Source organism: Cyprinodon variegatus, unplaced genomic scaffold, assembly GCF_000732505.1.
Source record: "Cyprinodon variegatus isolate N-32 unplaced genomic scaffold, C_variegatus-1.0 Scaffold890, whole genome shotgun sequence".
NCBI lineage: Eukaryota > Metazoa > Chordata > Actinopteri > Cyprinodontiformes > Cyprinodontidae > Cyprinodon > Cyprinodon variegatus.
The window spans coordinates 272,655-292,108 of record NW_015151343.1 but is presented as its reverse complement, the minus strand read 5'-3'; the positions used below and the strand labels follow the sequence as shown (position 1 = coordinate 292,108).

Below are 19,454 nucleotides of genomic sequence, written 5' to 3'. Positions count from 1 at the left end.
ATACTTGTTGCGCCTGTAGTCAACTCTGAGTGGACTTACCCAGAGTTGATTATAAACAGCAGCTTTTGTGAAAGTTTTCAACCTTAGTCTAGATCAATTCAGACTTGAGGATTTGAGTCTGAATTTGTTAAACCTGCTTTGTGAAATGGGCCTCTGCTCCTGAAACATTCAATTCAGTTTATCTATATAGCACCAATTAACAACACATGTCATCTCAAGGCACTTTACAGTTCACCAGATCATACAGTCCAATTGATTCAAAGTTTCCTATCTAAGGAAAACCTGTTGATTGCATCGACTCATTGACTCTTCAGCAATCCCTTATGTTCTTAAGAAGCTCCTCAGTGCTGTGACTGAAATGCTAAATCATTCTGCAACCAATTAGAAGAGCATTTCCAAAGTTCCAATCCTGATGTTTATGTTCTAGAAATTTTTGGTGATACTGTAAAGTAGCCCACGACAGGATAATTCTACAAAATAGGCTGTAATAGATTGGATCCTGAGCTGCTAAAGATGCTAATGGGATTTTTGGACTTGCTCACAATCGCCAGCGAAGATTCAATTTAAAAAATCTAAATCCATAAACGACCCGTCTCCCCTTCAGTCTAAGATACAGGATCTATTTTTTTAAAATTCAACAAAAAGCACATTGAGGGCTTATTTAAAACAGAAAAAGAGGTTAATTTTGAGCCGAGCTGTTTTTCGGACACAACCACAAACTTCCTGCAATGCCACAGGTTGTCAAGGCAACCGTTCCAAACCATGTAAGAGTGGTAATTTATTTTCACACTCTGGCATTTCCAAGGATCATACAAACAAGATACAGCATTCTAATTGGTGATCTTAGCAGCACTTGTTGGACACAGTGTGCTGCACTCAGATAAAAGAGTCTTTCATTTTGTGGACTTAGCCAATTTCCACACAGCTTACAGACAGAGTGGTGCAGGCATTTAAACTTCTGAATGTCCTTAAGGTGTTTAGTCTAGTTAAAAAATAATAATTGGTTATATAACAAGGTAGAAATAGAGATGAGGAATTGCGTGGAAATGAAAACAGTGACTAGTTGCTTTAAATTTAAACAGAATCTGATTAGTCACTGCTTAGTTAGCTGCTGATGATGGTGTAAATGCATGGTGTTAATTCGCCCTCTAGTGTGCCTCACAGTGAGCTTGGTTTGCTGCTACTTCATCTAGCTGACAGTGCCTTTTAATGAGAGTAAGCATGGCGCTGGATGTCAGGAGTACAATCCGGAGGAATTAGAGGCTACGGATCGGCTGATGTTGTGTTTATGTCTCCGGGCCCTGGGAGAATCCCATCGACTCCCCTGCTCATTAGGCTGCTGCCTTTGTCAGACCAAAATAAAATAGATATTAAGCAGAAAGATGAAGCAAGGCGTTGGGATGAATGTTTAATTGGGAGCTTGGTGTGTTGTGTGTTTTTCCTCCCCGTCATAAGTTTACCTCAAGCGGCAGGGGGGATGTAACTGAGTGTTTGTACTCTCGGCTCTGTGCGTCGAGCAGGTTTTCATGTCAGTTTATGTGGAAATCCGCAGCATCTCGCGTCGTCATTGCTCCCTGGCTCCTGACACCTCTCGCTTTGGAGACAGAGCCTCAGCGTCAGCCTCATTAAGGCCTCCACTGTCTGGCTAATGAATCGATTGTGTGGTATCAGTGCTCCTGGCTGGCACTCCCACAGTGCCGCTCCGCACCTCCTCCGGGGGCCTCCCTTCCACTGAGCTCTTAATCAGGAAACAGCCTTAATTACCCCCTCCCCCCATTTAATTTCTCTTCCTTCCGCACTATCGCTCCCTCTACTCATTTCTCCCCCCTTTCTCCTCACAACTTTATCTTTACACTCCACCACCCTTTTCCCTTTGTCTTTCTTATCTTGCTCTTTCTCATTCTGCCTCACTCTCAGCTATCACGCCTCTTTCAATGAGCTTAAACCTCGTGGAGGAAGGGGAGGGTGTGGAGACATCTGGGAACAACTATAGCATCTTATATTACAGCAAAACAAGGGGGCATAGTGATGATTCAAGAAGATAAAGGCGGATGGTGGTGTTGATAATATACGGGATGGGGTGGGGTGGATGCATAACCTCCCACTCAAAATAATAAAAAAGATCCCCTCCCAACCTGTTTTTTCTCCTCTGTCCTCCTATTCATTAATACACAACTTCGTACACAGTGGCCTTCTTGTCCCCAGAGCCCGTCACTATGTATTTGTCGTCTGGGGAGACGTCGCAGCTCAGCACAGATGACGACTCCTTGGACTGTGAGCATTTTCGAGGGATGGTGACAGATGGAGAAAAACAAAGAAAAGAGAAAGAAATGTTAGGGAAGAATTAAACATGACTCATCACTTAATCCTCTATCACATGAGACATATTTGCATATCAAAACAGTTGGCAATTATCTCCAAACAGAAAAGCTCTGGAGCTCTAGGATACTGCCTTTTTTTTTGTCTGCTGTTTTTTTCCTCCTTCCTAGCCTCTCTAAAATCAGGTTCAATCATCAAAAGAACACTAGAGGCTTCCTCAAACTGCCGAAACACACATGGCCTCCTTTTCCTATGTGCACCTTGTTTGTGGTAATCTAAAACTGCTCCATCATCAGTCATTCTCCCTATATTCATCACTGATTCTCCTCACTCCTGCTGACTCTCTACACTCTTTCACCCTCTCCTGCTACATGCACGTTGGAGCTGTCAATCGTCAGTGCACAGGGAGAGGGCGTCTCACACAGGAATCCTCATATTAGATCAAGACAGCAGAAGGCGGGAATAGAGAAGGCCAGGAGGGAAAAAAATGTGCTGACAGTTTCAAAGAAAAAAGCAAAGAGAAATTTGAAAAGAAAAGAAAAACATTAGACCTAAATGTTTACGTTTCTAACAGTTGTTAAAGAGAATACAAACACATTTGTATGAAATGGAGAAGACTTAGGTCTTTAGAAATGTACCAGATTATGCTTTTCCATCAATTTAAAGAAAGTTATGTCGAACTTGCACACATTTTTTTTTGGAAAGCAAAGATAAAGTTTATTTGATATGGATTCAGACCCACGATTCATTATTTTATATCTAAACCCCCTCTGTCCCTACAGGCTAATACTTCTGACCACCATAGGTTTGACCTGTATTCAGGTTCATTCAACTTCCCATCATCCCATCAAAAGACCAACTTTTTAATATATGCTGGAAAAAAATAAAATACCCACAGCATGATGCTGCTACTACCATGCATCCCCATGGGGGATAGTGTGTCTAAGGAGCGATAAAAAGTTTTTAACCGCAAAGCATTCTGCATGGTGACTGAGTTAAAATTGGCTCCGATACTTCCTGTCTAAATTACTCCGAATAAATAATTTGCTATTATATAAGAATTTTGAGTATATAAGCTAGAGGTGGGACTTACAGACTCCAAATTGATATTCCAAATATTACATAGCCACACAGACCTTAACTCCTGAATTTGATTACAGCAGTTTATTTGTGATATTTAGTAACAAACGTTATTATAAATAATTACACACCCTGCAGTATTAATCACAAAATAAACCTTTTTAATACAGTCATGCTTTTAGCACAACAGATCTCACACCCCCTACTGGATTATATAATAAATACAACTTTCTGATCCCTTGCTTCAATTAAAATAGAAGTCATTTCCAGCTTTTCATGTTGACTATCAATTCCTTAAGCAATATGTTAAGTTGTAAATCTTTGATAGGCAGCAGAACTTGGTTAAAAGTTTTTTTTTAAGTGTCTACAATGCTTTAAGCTAATTTTTATTAGCCACCATGTTACTGGGTGGAAAAATGCCTCCAAATAATAAAATGGAAGGAAAACGTTTTACAAACTATTTACAACAAAAGAACAATAGAAATGAGTGGGCTAATGTATTTTATTTAGAGTTAAAGTAAGATAATCAATCAAATATTGTGCACCAGTGAAAAAGCAAAAAACTAAAAGCGTAGAACGCAAACTATAGGGGGCTAATTAAACGTAGGTTACTCAACTTATTACATAGCATTGAAACAATCTCAAAATTGTGGAAACAAAGAGATTTAGCAGCTTTGGTTGATAAAATGTGCTTTTTGAGAGCTGTCTTGAGTTAAAATTGAAAACTTCACCTATACCAAAACTGAAAAGTAAAAGAAAAAGGGATGAAGTAAAGTAATAAAAAAAAGCAACAAAAATGGATTTATAATAAGATGGGGGGGTAAAAATCTATCAAGACATTGTTTAAAGAAACTTGGGGAGAAAATTCAAAGTGAAATATTAAAAACAATTACTACCAGGAGAAAGAAGAGTGAGACTCAAAGAAACACAAGGAGACAGAAACAGAAAAGGACAGCATTAAGCAGGAAGAAGGCGGGGGAGGAGGGAATTGCTCTGTATAACATGCTGAGGAGGGAGCTGTTTGGCAGGAGCAGAGTTTGGCATTTGGATAACAAAGTGAGATAGCCCGCCTTCTACTCTCAGTCCAGAAAGAGACAGGAGCCGCCAACCCTGCTGCCCACGGTAGATTACACAAATATGACAGCCACGCTGCTCAGCACACATACAAACACACATGAAAATCATCTCCCTTTTTTTGTTTCATTCATACCCAGATGAATTGGCTCAGCTGAAGATACTGCAGCACCTGGACAAGGTGGAATTACAACGCTGGTTTGTGCGTGTTTGTTCATGTGTGGCATCCTGCATGTTTTCTTTTGGATTTAAAATGTTAATTCTCTTTTGCATCTGTGCATATATGCTGATTGATATGCATGTCACCAAAAAATGTAAGAACTCTAACCATTTTCCAAATCAAGAACTAAATGTAGGGTCCAAATAAGCAAAGTATCTAACTTGTATACATCACATACAGCCTCAGAGCTTAACTCTCACCTGGAAAATGCTTGCTCCATATGGTGTCCTCCATGCATTCAACAGATTGTCTTTGCCTGTGCTGACGAACCACTTTCCTGAAATAGCGAGTAAACACAGCACAGTGTGTTACCAAGAGTACAGAGAGGGCTGATGTCCAAGCTGTTCTTTAAAATCTTCAAGGCAGCAAAAGTGCAGGATTAAAAAAAATAAAATAAAATAAAAAGGTATGTGTTTTTGTGCGCACCACAGTATGCAAACTTGAGGGAGAGGACGCAGCTCTCATGGAGGTGCAGCTGGTACTTGTCGGGTTTGGAGACATGCAGGACTTCCACGTTGCTGCTCTCCATCCCTACAGCCAGCCACTCGCCTGTGGGGCAGTAGCCCAGAGAAAAGATCTGGGAAATAGGAGATGGAGGTGGATATATTAGAGAAGACAGGGTGGGGGCAGGGAAAAGCTTTGCACGGTGCTTTCACTTTTGTCTAAAGAATTTCCAACAACATAGAAAAAAAAGTCACTAGATTGGTCACTGTGTTGGGAAAAAAAGGCGTCTGAAAAATTGCTTATAAAAGTAACACGTTGGCAACTGTGCCTGAGGCTGCAGGTAGGTATGCTTGTCTGAAAAGCGCTAAACGTTGAGACTAAAAGTTAAGTCAAAAGTAGTCCAGATTTGCATGAAGTATTTGCAAAAGAAGAGAGCAAATCTCCAAGAGAAAACTGGAATAGAAACAAATTAGATCAATTAGGGTCATGGTGATTTGTTTCAACCTTTTAATTTTTTATCCTCCGCTTACCATGGCAAATATCAGCTATGGAAATATTGAAAAACTTTTCAGTCAACAGGTAAGATTTAAGTTTTCTAAGGAATAGGGTGCTGCATTAGTAATGTTAACCTTTTGGCTAACAACCCATGGCTGACGGTATTTTCAAAAGATGGCCTCTGAGACCCTTAGATGAATGTTTCCTACTAAGCTAAGCAGGACTGATCTGGGGTTGAGCCATATTTCTATTAATCAGTGGTTTAAAGCGTTACAAAACCAGATCTGAAATAGTCCCGGTCCGTTTTACTTGTTCTCTCTCCTGTGCTACAGACTGCTAGACAAATCCCACAACATGATCAAAGGTTAAAAAAGATTTATTTTGATGAAATGTTTTCCCTTTTCTTCCTCCTAAAACATTTTCGTACAGCATGGGAAAGTTCTATTTTCTGCATACATTTAGACGTTCATCTGAACGTCTCTTCTAAATAACTAAAGTTGCTTTGTTTGTGAAGTTTTATGTTTTTTTGTGCATGAATATCTGAGTTTCTTTGTTGTTTTTTTTACCTGTGAGGTGAAGTCATGCTGCTGCAGCTGCCGGCCCTCTCTGAGGTCCCAGCAGCGGACCGTGTTGTCCAGCCCTCCCGTCCAGAGCTTGGTGCCATCATTGGAGATGTCGATGCAGCTTGCTCCGTCTGTGTGGCCCTGGAACTGCCTGCAGAGATGAAACACACACAAGCTCGTCAGAGAATATAAAACATACCAACACACACACACAAAACACACACCTGCATACACAGAAATCTTGCAGACTGTGTTTCTTTGCTTCTCTTCTGCCAGAGGTGTCAGAATGAATATATTTCATACCCTCTCTCCCTGCAGCACTTACTGCCCTAAGCCCACCCACACATGATCCTTTTTTTTTTCCTGGCACTTCTTGTGAGCCTTACCTCAGCACGGTCCCCCCCCCTTCCTGACATGCCAAACCTGGTTGTTTTAATCTCTTTCTGTTCTTCAAAGCACATTTATCGGCATTCATTCTTTATGTTATGATCATACCTCTATGTTTTAGCCTCTTCAATGACATTCATATTGAAACTGAAGTATTTTAATTCATCTTCAAACATACCTGACCAGGGTCTGGTTGTGCAGGTCCCAGACGACAATGTTGCCGTCGCTGCAGCAGGAGAAGCAGACCTTATTGTCCGGTGAAATGGCCAGGGCGTAGCAGGCTGGAGCAGACGACGTCAGCTCCGCCTTGATGCGTGGAGTCGGTGTGGCCAAATCCCAGATGGACAGAGTGCTGGCCTCGCCTCCAACGATCAGGGTTCGACCATCGGGGAGGATTTTACAGGAACGGATGTAGTTATCCCTGTTCTGATTCATTAAGGTATAAGAAAAAAAAGTTACATTATCTACTACAAAAAAACATAGTATCTCTTAGACATTTTGCAAATTTACAAATGTTTACATTTCTTCCAGTAAAATCATTCCCACAGTTTTAATTCTGATATATTAGTTAAAATGGGGATGACAGTTCTATTTTAGTGAAACACACACATAGGAGGGGGAGGTCATTGCACTGCATTTGTAATGTCTCTATCAGAAGCATCAGTGTTGAGAAAAATCTAAATCCTTCCAAATAATCAATGAATTGCTAAGTTCAGGTAGAGTATGAATATGTGTTAACTTGATTTAAAAGTTTCTGTAAAGAGCTGTAGAGGAGAGACTCTAAAGAAAAAAGGAAACCATGAGAGAATGAATATCCACACAATGGAATGGCTTTTATTCCACACAGCTATATTAAAAGACCAGAAATATTATGTTCTAAGGTTGCTTATCCAAGAAGTCTCTTTTACTTCTTCTTTTTATTTTTGTTAAAAAAAATCATATCAATCTAAGGACCGTTTTCTAAAAGAAGCATCAGATTTCACCACTCATTCATCATGTCTCACCAAACAGTCCAGCTGGGCCATGGGGCTCTTGCTTCCCTGCTGGCTGATGTCCCACACCTTGACGCAGCCCTTTCCTCCTGTGTAGACGTGACGAGTGGAGGTGCTGATTGTGACGGCGCACACTACCTCTCCGTGGCTCAGTGTGTGGATCTGACGGGCATGACGTGGGATCCCCGGGCCCAGGAGGGCGTCAGGGGGGAACGGCACCGGCTGCATCTGGCCGTCTGCGCTGACATGAAAGGAGTAGGCTCTGGGAAGATGAATAGGAAAAGGAAAACTGAAAACACTATTCTTCAGGATGAAACAAACAAAAAAGAACAAAGATGTGAAGGAGACTAGAGTAAAATGCACCAAGAAAGTAGAAGAAATCAATCGATCAATGAGCACATGAAAGCAAAGGTCAACAATTAAATGCACAAACCTTACAGAGTGAAAGTTGCAAACTCTTATATTTGCTCAAATTTGGGCAAACGAGTGAGCTCAGAGCAGCTGTGGGCACAAATGCATAATGGCAGATTGTATGAGGTGCAGAGGCTATGTGGTACTGCTAATGGCCGATCAATAGTGTAGTGGCAGGAGGCCAGGCCTGTTTTAGGATTTTAAATTAGCAGCACAAGAATGAATTGCTGCTCTGCAAGACACAGGAATAATATCACAATGTCTGTTTCTGGAAAGACAACATAAAAAGTGTAACTGTGCTTTTAGTGGTCGCTCAGAAAACAAGCTTACAGGAAGTTTTAAGTTTAACATCAGGAATGTGGCACATGCTTCCTTATATGCATAAACATTTCTTAAATTTAGAATGACCTTTTTTTTTTATTCAGCATACTACAAGGAAAGACAGATTTGACTCTGAAAATGGAAAAGTTAGTTTCACTATGAATTTACATTTAAGAACAACAATCTTTTTTATATAAAGAATTTAAAGACTGTCTGTAAATGTGGTAAATTTAAAGATTTCTATCACATGTGCTGAAACAGCACATGTGATAGTATCCCAATGATCTATCAAAGTTGTCATTATTCCTAGAAAACCCAGCATGCTGTCAGCATACAGGTGAAAGAGCTTTTACTTTTACTTGCATCTTTATAGAAACTATGAAACATCTGCTCCTGTAAATATGGGTTTCGCTCTCAACATTTCTCAGGCTATCTGCTCTGACATCCAGCCTGCAGCCAAATGTGTTATAGACATGCATGCTCCTTCTCCAGGGCAGCTTATTGATATCAAAGTAAAAAGCTTTGAAATTTTTAAAACCACAAAAACTTTCCATCACTCTGTTTCAACTTTTTAATGTAATTTTACTGAATCACCACAGACGGTGTCAAATCTTAGAGTTATTTAACCACCTCACTCCCTGATCTGTTTCTGTGCACTGCTGGTCAGCAGGTGTAAAGATGGCTATTTTATTTTTCACTTTGTTACCAGAATGATCAATAGAGCAGCTTGAAGAATTTCAGGGTTGCATTCTTTTAGCCTTGCAGCAAGAAGATCCAGGGTTAGAATTCTGTCTTATAGTCTTTTTGTGTTTCACATGTTCTCCCTGTGGATGTGTGAGGGTTCTCCGCAGGTAACACAGGCACTTCCCACAGACTGACAGCATGTCTGTCAGGTTAATTGGTCTGTCTTAATTGTTCCTATGAATGCGCCTGCATGCGTTTTTCCTGCGTGTCTGTTTTGCCCTGTAATGGACTGGCGACCTGTCAAGGGTGTTCCCCGCTTCTCGCCAAATGGCTGCTGGAGATAGGTTACCCTGATGGGCAAAACAATTGCTTTAACTTGGCGACCAATAGTGGGCAGGTGGCATAGCAGCAGGAAAATGTGTAATTTTTCCACCCATATTAAACAAGACTACTTTAAGCACCTATCCAAAGATGGAATATGAAGATATTGGGACAAAGGACCAACTAAAGTTCTATTCTGCCCTGGGTGAGTTAATTACATTTCTTTAAAATGAGTTAGGGAATGTGCATCTTATTCAGAATCCTTCATCTGTATTCAGTTTTGTGGTCATTTAAGCAAGTTAGTCCTGTTATGTCACACATGCCTACAGATAAAAGGATGTCTACTAACACCCTGGGTTGCAGTGGAAGAGCACCTTTAGCATTACTGTGTTTCATTTGATCATCAAATAGTATCTGTATTCAGGTTTAAATACATAAAACCTTTTAAAACAAAGATAACATAACTGTACCGAATAAAATCCTAACAGCTGCCAATCTTTACTGTATCTGGATGAAGAAACACTTTTACTAAGACAAGTGCACAATGTCTTTGTCTATGAATCATGATCTGCTAAACATCACCCCTCGCTTGCTGCGGTTAAAGTAGCAGCAATTCTGGATTAAGGCTTAACTTAACTTTAACATGTTCAAATAAAAGCTAGAGGGCAACAGACCACTGCGGCATTAGCAAATAGCTTTGACAGCATGAAAATCAACATGTTACCATGTCAGACTCTTTCAGCCACCTGACTGACAGTGTGCAGCAACGTGTGAGCAAAGGAAATGCATTTTTTTTATTTGTTCTGCCTTCTGCCATTATTTACAACAGATGCTAACAATTGTTGAATAAAATTAGCTTCCAGTAAAAGAATTTAAAACATGTTGATTCATTGTTTTCTGTTTGCTCTGCTTTGCCTCTGCTTAGTTGGAGTCAAGTTTATTCAGCATGCTTACATCTAAGCTTTTAAATAATGTGAACATATACTTACGGTTTGCCACCAGAGGAGCCAGGAAGGGAGGAGGACAGCCCCTGTGTTCTTAAGTGAGACCGAGAGTCAAATGCCACCTAGATGGTGGAGGGGGAACGCACCAAAAGTTATTTCAATAGATCAAAAATATTTACCACAGCATTACTAACTGGCCATTTGACCAAATCAGGAAAGTAACTTGAGCTCATTTGAACTGCTCAGAAATATAATACAGTCGGTTAAGAATGACTGTAGGAATGTTAAATAGGAAAACATCCTGTCAGAGGCTAACACTCCTAAACTTTGTCTTCCTTACAACTGTTTCTCTCTAAGAAACTTGATTAGACAGTGTAAACATGACAACTTTGAGAGTATAATGAATGCACTGCATGGACACTGACAATGCAGAGACGATTCATCAAATATTTCAGCAGAACCGAGAAAGTCGGGAGGGCTGGATCTGAATCATAAATCAAACCTTGACAGAAAAGAATAATTTGGTCTTTTTGCTCACCATGGGGCTACGGGAGTAGGCACCGGCAGCGGCGCTGATCTGCGGAGAGAGCGTCAGAGCTCCTCCAAATCCCCCGGGGCTGGCCAGCTCCCCGTTCAGCCCTGCGTGGGACACCACGCCAAAATGAGCCGGGTATGAACCAGGGGGCACAGACATGGGACTGCGGAGAGCTGGGGAGGCAGGGAAAGAGGAGGGAGCGGTTGAAGGTACAGGGAACCACATGTAGCATACAAACACAGTCACAGAGGGCAGAGAAGAATAAAATATTTCCTCCTTCATACAGTGCCTGGGAAAAGAAGCTATATTTTATATACAAGACCAACAGAAAGTTGTAAATAACTAGGAAATAGAGGGAAATTAAAAAAATATTCAGAAAATTAAGATATAAAAGCTTGAGAACTGTAGCCTTCAATAAGATTTAGCAAATAAATGGTACTTGTGTGTATTTTAATCACGGGCTAAATCCAGCTGTTCTGAGAAGGCTTTAACAGTTTACTGGAAAACAAACTGCATCATCCAGATCAGGGAACACAGCAGGGATAAAGTTGTGGGGAAGTTTGAAGAGGGATTTGATAAAAAAAAAACAAATATCCCAAGCTTTGAACACTTCCCAGAGCACAGCTCTATCAGTTCTCAGGAGAATACGGGACCACGTTCAATCTAATAGGACCTGGCCAATCAAGTCCACTGACAAGGTTGCAATAATATCGTACAGCACCTAAAAATCATCCAGGGGTTAGCTGCAGAAACCCACAGCTCTGATGGAAGATTGTGCTGAGAGGACAGCATATCATCCCATTGTAAAACACGGGGATGGCATCATCATTCTGTGGAGATTCAATGTCTGAGCAAAGGCATAGGAGCTGGTAAGAGTTGATATGAAACTGATGAAGCTACATACAGGTTAATAATTTAAGAAAAGCTGTTAGAGACTGGAGCAGATGTTAACCATCTATTAGGAGAACAAGAAACAAAAGTTCAGTGCTGAACAAAGGACACAGCATCCAGAAGCACGTAAATCATGTATCATTGTGTCATAGATGAGGAATAACATGAGATAGAGGACAGGCTGGGCCCATCCCACCAAAGTTCCGACCTGTTAATGCGGATCCATTTGAAAAATATTGTATTACGATTTTTTACTATATAATAAGATATATGTACATTCCAAATATGAGGTGTGTATTTGATACTTGCTTGTTTTAGTGTTTTTATTTTGTTGTTGTTTTTTCTGTTCTATTATCACCTGCAGGTTTTAGTTTGGAGTTTCTACTTGATGATTCTTACCTAATGGGTCAGCACTTGTTGCTGCTTTGCTGACAAGGCGAAGGCAGGAGGTGCTGGGGCCTGGAGCTCCAGGGGCTCCTGTTGATCCTGGGGTAAGGGCCTCACGGTGGGATGGGGACGGGGTGCCAGACTTAGACAGTGGAGACTGGGATTTATCCATCTGTGGGGACATCAAACAATCAAAATAACCAAAGAATGTCCTTACCTAAAGCTGAAGCTGTCCTAACACGACACTTAAAACATATTAATAAGTATTGCTGGATTAAGTTTAATAGAGGTTTCAAATATGTGGTGATTCTCAGTCATCTAGGTCATAATCAAGCTTAAAAGGTTCAGTTTAGGCAACGGGACGTGAAGTTTCCTAGAAGACATTTCGGCTCTCATCCAACAGGCTTCTTCAGTTCTAACTACTGGAAGGAGCACTGAGATTATTACTGTAGGTGGAACAAAGAATTAGGGGGAACAAAAGGTGGCGTATTGCATTGGCCATGGAGGTCGCCTGGTGGGGGTTAATGGTCATTAGGGGGTTCTGATGGGTCATTAACGCTCTCATCAGAGTGATTTAGGTCACATACCTCATTGAAGTGCAGGTGAGAAGTTAAACAGAAACATTTCTGTATAATTGCTATGGTTTGAAAAAAAAAAAAAAAAACATTTCATTTTTGTTAAAGCAAAATACAAGGACATTTTGTATGACAAATAATAATACAGAACCCTTAGGACACTGTGAAAAAAATGTATTTCTACCATCAAAGAAAATTATGAATTTCATTAACTATACATTAACACACAAAATACAGCACTTTAGGACAACAGCTGAGTGCAGGTGCTCTCTGAGCTATATCTCACCTGGGCAGGGTCCTTGGCCTTCCCTGGGGTAGGGCTGCGTGGGTTTGGCGTGGAAGGTGCCTCACCTGTGCTCGAGGAACCAGGCAGCTCTTTCCTCAGGGTCGGGGCCCGGTCCAGCCCGTTCCCATGAGGGGAATGAGGCGGACTGCCGGTGGGAGAGTTAGGCTCCTAAATTACAAAGTAAGATATGTAATTAATATCAAAGTTGACATCTTGTTGATTTAACCAAGAAGAAATTTTGATTTTTAATCAACTTGGATCTATTGTGAGTTTAAAGCAATACTGGACATTAAGCTGACTAAACTGCCTGATCAACTTTCTAAAGCGACTAATTTCTAAACAGATTAATACAGCTGGGAAGATAGAACTCTGTATTTATATTATAATATATATTTTATATTTCACTATCTATATATATATATATATCGTTACCATGAGTGGGTGGGTTTCAAAGGCTGATTATCCCTCTCCATTATAAAACAGCAGTAAAGCTGTGCAAAATGGTCCAATTTTTAACATTTCTGACAGTCTGTGCAAAACAAGTCAAATGTAAAAGTTATCTAACCAAAGAAGAATAAAGTGCAACATTTGATGTTTGCAGAATTCCATCTAAAACTGCAAAAGCTTTTCCACAACAACCCATGTATAGAGCCTGAAAATGAGGCTACATATTATGGTACAGATGCACATCAAATTATGATCCAAAAGTCACATTTTTGTAGTAACTCAATTTCAAAAAGTACCTAGCTTTATTCTATATAATGAAGCACTTCTTTTTAGTTAAATTTGATGATTATGATTTTCTCTATTTACCATAAAAGTAAATAGAGAAATACTAAAAGTTGTTTTTTTGCAAGAGATTTTAAAACTTGTGGTGCAGCAGAAATGTGATATGTATAAAACCATGTGTAAACATCTCATGCTTTATCTTCATACAATCCAGCTGATTCCAGCTGGATTCTATTCCTGAATAGAACTCATGTCCAAAAAGTCATGGCAGTGACTCTGTCAGGATATCAGAGAGGTATTGTCAGCACCTCTACTACTGTCCACTACTGCCAAAGGATGCAATTAACAACCTTTATATCTGCTGATCAAGCTTGGTGCACACTTTATTTCAGGTTAAAAAAGGACCAACTAAACACTATCAGGAAAAAATATTGCTTTATTTCAACATCAATACGGTTTTTGCCATTTTCTTCAAAGCCAAAGAATGTGAGTTCATTAAATACAGAGACATACTTTTTTAGCAAGCCAATATTTCTTTACTTTATTGGTCCCTTTAAAAAAACATTTCTGAGAAACTGAAATTGGTGTCACATTCTAATATAATAAAATGCACCAACTAACTTTTTTCTCAACATGCCGTAAATCAGGTAAAATACAATATGACGAATTGCTGAGAATAATGAAAAAAAGCATCTTATCATTTTTACTTATATAAACAAAACAGTTTTAATAAAAAATAACCCATAATAAAAAATGCCAAGTGATTAAAGTGGGTGAGACAATACATTTACAAGATGAATCCATGTGGATGTCAACCATCAATACTACCTAAATCATTTGCATATTTTGCTGTGCAATAAATGTTCAACATAGATGTACCATAATAGTGAATCCTAGGACTTTAAAGGTAATGTGGGTTTAGTGTAAATTACAAACAAAACAGCGACTGTCTCTGGTGTGGATGAAGCTGTATGTGGACCTGGAGGTACTGTTGTATGTTACAGCAGCTTTCATCAGCAGAGCCACTGATGAGCCAGAGCTGCCTCCTCCAGAACAGGGAGCTGAATCAAAAAGAGCTCTCACAGTTGGTCACAGTGATCAGCAGTCATTTTGGAGACTGTGCACAATCACACACACACGTGCATGTAGAGTCTCTATTGCGAACAAGTATTCTCTTTTTGCTCCATAGCCAATATTTTTTTGGATTCATTTTTCTACCTGCTTTTGCATCAGTTTTTAAAGCACACAAGAGACCAATTCTGCTTTTGTTGGCGAAATCAAGATACACAAGACAAATTTTGGTACTCAGCGAGAAGTATTTAAAAAACTCAAATTTTCCAAGGGTTTATATGGCTTTGCATATATTTAACAAACTAGACTGTAGTTATCTAATGAGAGGAGGAGGCAAAGTGGGGAGCACACAGGAAAAGGAGGAAGAAAAGAAGACAGCAGAATAAGGAAAGAACAGAGGCCTCATGAGTGCAGAAGGAGGACAAAAGCACCCTCTGAGGAGATAGATTCGAGGCGATGGGGAAAGCATTTGTGAATGTGCTGTGTCGGTGTGTGGGCATGTGTGCGTGAACGTGTTTCACAAGCAGAGAGCACAAACAGTGGCAGCTGATAATGAGCTTACACAAGAGTTCTCCCTATTTACAAGGAAACTGCAGCGGACAGCTGAGCGAGCAGCGTACCTGCTGACTCCTTTCACATTCCCCAGACACGCTCACAGAGAACACGAAGCAGGAAATCAGGCGAAACAAAAACTGTACACTTTAACTAAAGTGTGCAGAAAGATGAAATTATTATCCGGTTGGTTCTGAATATCCTAAAATCACCATTTATACAAAACCCAATGAATGCTTTTATATTCACTTGCATTTTTTTGAACGTTTAGCTATTTGCTTTTTAATGTAACAAAATGAAAACAACATTAAACTTTTACTTATAAATACATATTAATCAAAGTAAAAAATCTGGCATCTCGCACATCAAAGTGTATGACAATAACCTTTGCCTGAAGGAGATACAGGATCTTCAACCCATTTCTAATCTGACAAAGTAAATTTATGTACAGCACAAGTCGAAACATTGTTAACATGGCTGCCTTATTAATTTAAGTTTTTAGTGACACATTTGCATCCTTTTTTTTTTTTACAGGTTTTAAGGTTATATAACCTAGATCTATAAAGATTTTCACAAACAACACTTAAATGAACACGTTTGTGGTTATGGTAGATTATATAAAAACCACAAATAGTCATATCCCTGCAGTTATTTAGATGGATATTAAGCATGAAATAATACTAAATATAACACTTCAACCATTTGATTAAATAGATATAGAGAAGATCATTCTAACATGATTCAGCCTTTTTCCTACATACATTCATACATACACACATATATATATACATACAAATATATATGTATGTATATATATATATATATATGTATATATATAGGAATAAAGACTATTCAAGACTCAGTTGTGATCAAAAAGGTATGCGCTAAAACAATCTTAAGTCTTGAGAATTTTCTCTGCGCGTTAAAATCAAGAAATCATTTTTGAACATGAAACAGCCATCTGCTGCACCCCAAAACTGGTTTATAAGTGCTGGGTGGGGGGAATCAATATACTGAATCTTTCTGCAAGTCTTGAAAAAGCTGATGGGAGGAGTGAGCTGATCATGCTGTAAGGATGAGGCTATCAGTTCTAGAGCTGCAACTTACCTCATTGGAGACGTCCACCACAAGATTGTCCTCACTTTTGTCTCCATCACTGTCCTGCAGATAGAAAGAGGACGTGAAAAAGGGCTTTTTTTTCCCAGCACCCATGGTACAATGGCCCATACTTGTAAATAGAGAGCTTTATTAAAGGAAGACATGCACAGTTGCTCAGGTCCACACACAGATCAATAAATCAATATCCTTGGCTGATTTTTGCTTCCTTGCACTGTCTGTCCTCCATGCAACATTAAACACAGAGATACTGTATCTTATATTCACACCAAGCATATTTTCTGTACAAACTCCTTTTTTTTATCTCAGATAATCTGCAGACGCACACACTTAGCTTTACACTATCCATAGTGTAAAGCTAAGTGTGCATATTTTTTTTGTTTTGTTTTTCATCCAGCCATCTCTCTCTCTCTCTTTTCCTCCTTTTTTTTTGGAGTGAGAATGATGGCACTTAGTCACCATGGCAACTACGCTTTGATGTGATTGTGGTCTGATATTTCAATTGACATCAGTACCTAATTATGCAGAGCCCAAACAAGACAAGTCATTCAGTGTATTCCTGGAACAAGAACACAAGCTGCAGGATGGACATATGGACAGGATGGAAAAGAGGAAACTAAAGTAAACGGAAAGATACAATGATAACTGTGAAAAATCCAAAATAGTATATAATATCTTAAAAGACATCAAGTAAAATCCATTGGCCCAACAGGCAGACAGAAAGAAATAAGGTTTAAAAAACATCTAGACAGACAGAAAGGCAGAAAGACATTCGCAGAACTGAAGCTATCCCTGCTTGTTTCGCTCTCCAAGCTAATAGGAAAGATTTGGAATGTTGGGGTTGATGCCAAATGGATTTTCCTAGAGGCAGTCTTCTCCAGACAAACTCCTTGTGTCAATCAATCTTCAAGCCTGCAAACACACAGCCATCTTATTCATTACAGCTATCTGCCTTGGCTGCCTCTCCTCTGGCATTACATCCCCTATGGTGGCTCGCTTCGCCCCAGCAGACCCATCCAAACCAAACACGACTCTAAACGACGACAGGCTCTAGACCCCCTCTTGGTCTTTAGTGTCATGGGCAATCTGTTAAACACACCATCTTACGAACACATATATTAGAGAGTGTGTACCATCACAGTGCTTTCTCTTAAGATGTCAAAACAGGTATTTGATGTAGGCAAGAATGCTTTTATATGATGCAACCATATTAGATTTTAAGGTTTGGATTGGTGAGAGATCTCTGACTTGCTTAGATTCGATTCTTTTCAGCAGAATCTGCTGATTCAGCACTCTTCCTTTTTACTTCTAATACCACATAATATCTGCCATGTGTTTCAGAAGCTTTGTTAGATGTTGCCTTGGATACATAACTTCTTATTTAATACTGCAGGATAAGTAATTCAATAAAGAGCCAAATGAGACAAAACTGGCACACCATTCATATAGCATGTTGCTATTAGGCCAAGAAGATTTAACTTGATTTTAGTGTTCTTTGCTTTCCTGTGTGGATCACCACTGCTCATCTTCATCCACAACTCTCTGTAGTTTCACGCTTAAATGAGTAAAAAAATTTTTAAAAGAGTATATGAAAGCATAACTTTAATAAAACTTGTCTTTTTAGTTTAAACTTGAACGTGAACTCTTCTCCTTTAATGTACAATGACTCAGTAATAGCCTAAAATTTAGCTGCATGGATGAAGATTCACTCACCTCAGCATGCCAGATGCTTGAGGCATGTAATCAGCTTCTTTCAGATTATTTCAGCTCATATTTGTTTGACCACTAGAGGGCACTCAAATGCAATGTACAATGACACTGTGGAGATTTCCTGATACAGTGAAAATTAGGAGTTTCTGAGTTGTCATCCAACTACACATAATTTACAAATGCAAGCTTATCGATAGTAAATGCACTTTATGTTTTTCATACATTTCCATACTTATGGAAAGATAAGCAACAGTAAAAAAAACAAACAAAAAAAAAACACTGCATCAGAAGATGCATAACACATACATAGGAGTGTGGAGGGATAGGATCTTTGTCATCACAGCGTCTCCTCTTGGCTTCAGCTCCACCCTGCAAGGCTGAATATCCTCCTGATGGTCCTTGGTGCTCCTCAGTGGGCTGGCTGTCTGTTGATGAGACCGACTTACTCTGAAGGAAGACAGATACACACAGGAAAGTGTGCATATTAGAGTTTGTTCTAAAAGCAGTACCTGTTAATTAAACTGTAAGTGAAGGTTCAAAATAAGTAAAATATAATTATATTTTGAAAGCTAATCATGATGTAAACATGAATAAATGCAAAACCAAATCAGATATTCAGGTAATGGTGTGGAAAAAACACTTAGGGAGACACATACACACGGCAAGAAATGCAGACACAGGCACAGGTAGAGCCGTAGCCATAGAAGCACACAGGACAGCTTATAAAGCTAATTAGTGCTCTGCCCCTCGACACAGTCCTTGTGTAAAATATGACTCTCATTAACGGGTAATAAAGCTGTGCAGGCATATTTACAATGTGGCCTACGCTGCTGCTCAGTGCTAAAGAAATTCGATCAAACCCTAATGTTGTGTTTGTACATGTGGGTAAAGGACAAGAAGTTCAGTGAAGACCACTTGTCATTCTTTGTCTCCTATGTGGGGAGGGAGGGAACGCTGAGGGTTTGGAGGCCCCTACAGGAGAAATCCAAACAAGAGCAGCAAAGAAGAAAAGAGACACAATAAAACTCTGTGAAGCTTTTAAAATTTAAAATTAATTTCATAATCTTACATGTTTAATGGCTTGTACAGTTAAAACTGGTTGATATGAATCTCTCTAGTGGTTTTTCACTCCATGCTCATTCCTCCCATACATTGCAATGTTCGGGTAAGATCAGCCCAAATTAATGAGAATCATATTTTCCAGGCATGTTACAATCAATATTGTGTTAAAAACGGAATTATACAAGAATTTGTTGAGACAACAGAGAGAGAATGTTGAAAACATCTGTTCTTTTCAAACATTTTTAGATTTCATTGTAGCATTCAGAACAAGGCTGGCCTTAATAC

At 39.4% G+C, this 19,454-nt stretch overlaps 1 protein-coding gene across 1 annotated transcript in view; it reads right to left on the bottom strand.

Annotated features, from left to right (window-relative positions):
• Positions 1-555: 555 nt before the first annotated feature.
• The window catches only part of LOC107099624 (protein groucho-1-like), a 34,602-nt gene continuing 15,703 nt past the window's right edge, over positions 556-19,454 (bottom strand). Inside the window, exons 6-17 of the mRNA XM_015397831.1 lie at positions 18,414-18,554; positions 16,389-16,442; positions 12,930-13,097; positions 12,081-12,240; positions 10,794-10,963; positions 10,301-10,377; positions 7,587-7,836; positions 6,761-7,008; positions 6,199-6,346; positions 5,120-5,270; positions 4,894-4,970; positions 556-2,272 (exon numbers count right to left, since the gene is read on the bottom strand). Of these exons, the coding sequence (XP_015253317.1) occupies positions 2,165-2,272; positions 4,894-4,970; positions 5,120-5,270; positions 6,199-6,346; positions 6,761-7,008; positions 7,587-7,836; positions 10,301-10,377; positions 10,794-10,963; positions 12,081-12,240; positions 12,930-13,097; positions 16,389-16,442; positions 18,414-18,554 (1,752 nt within the window). The 3' untranslated portion in view covers positions 556-2,164. The remainder of the gene's footprint in view (positions 2,273-4,893; positions 4,971-5,119; positions 5,271-6,198; positions 6,347-6,760; positions 7,009-7,586; positions 7,837-10,300; positions 10,378-10,793; positions 10,964-12,080; positions 12,241-12,929; positions 13,098-16,388; positions 16,443-18,413; positions 18,555-19,454) is intronic.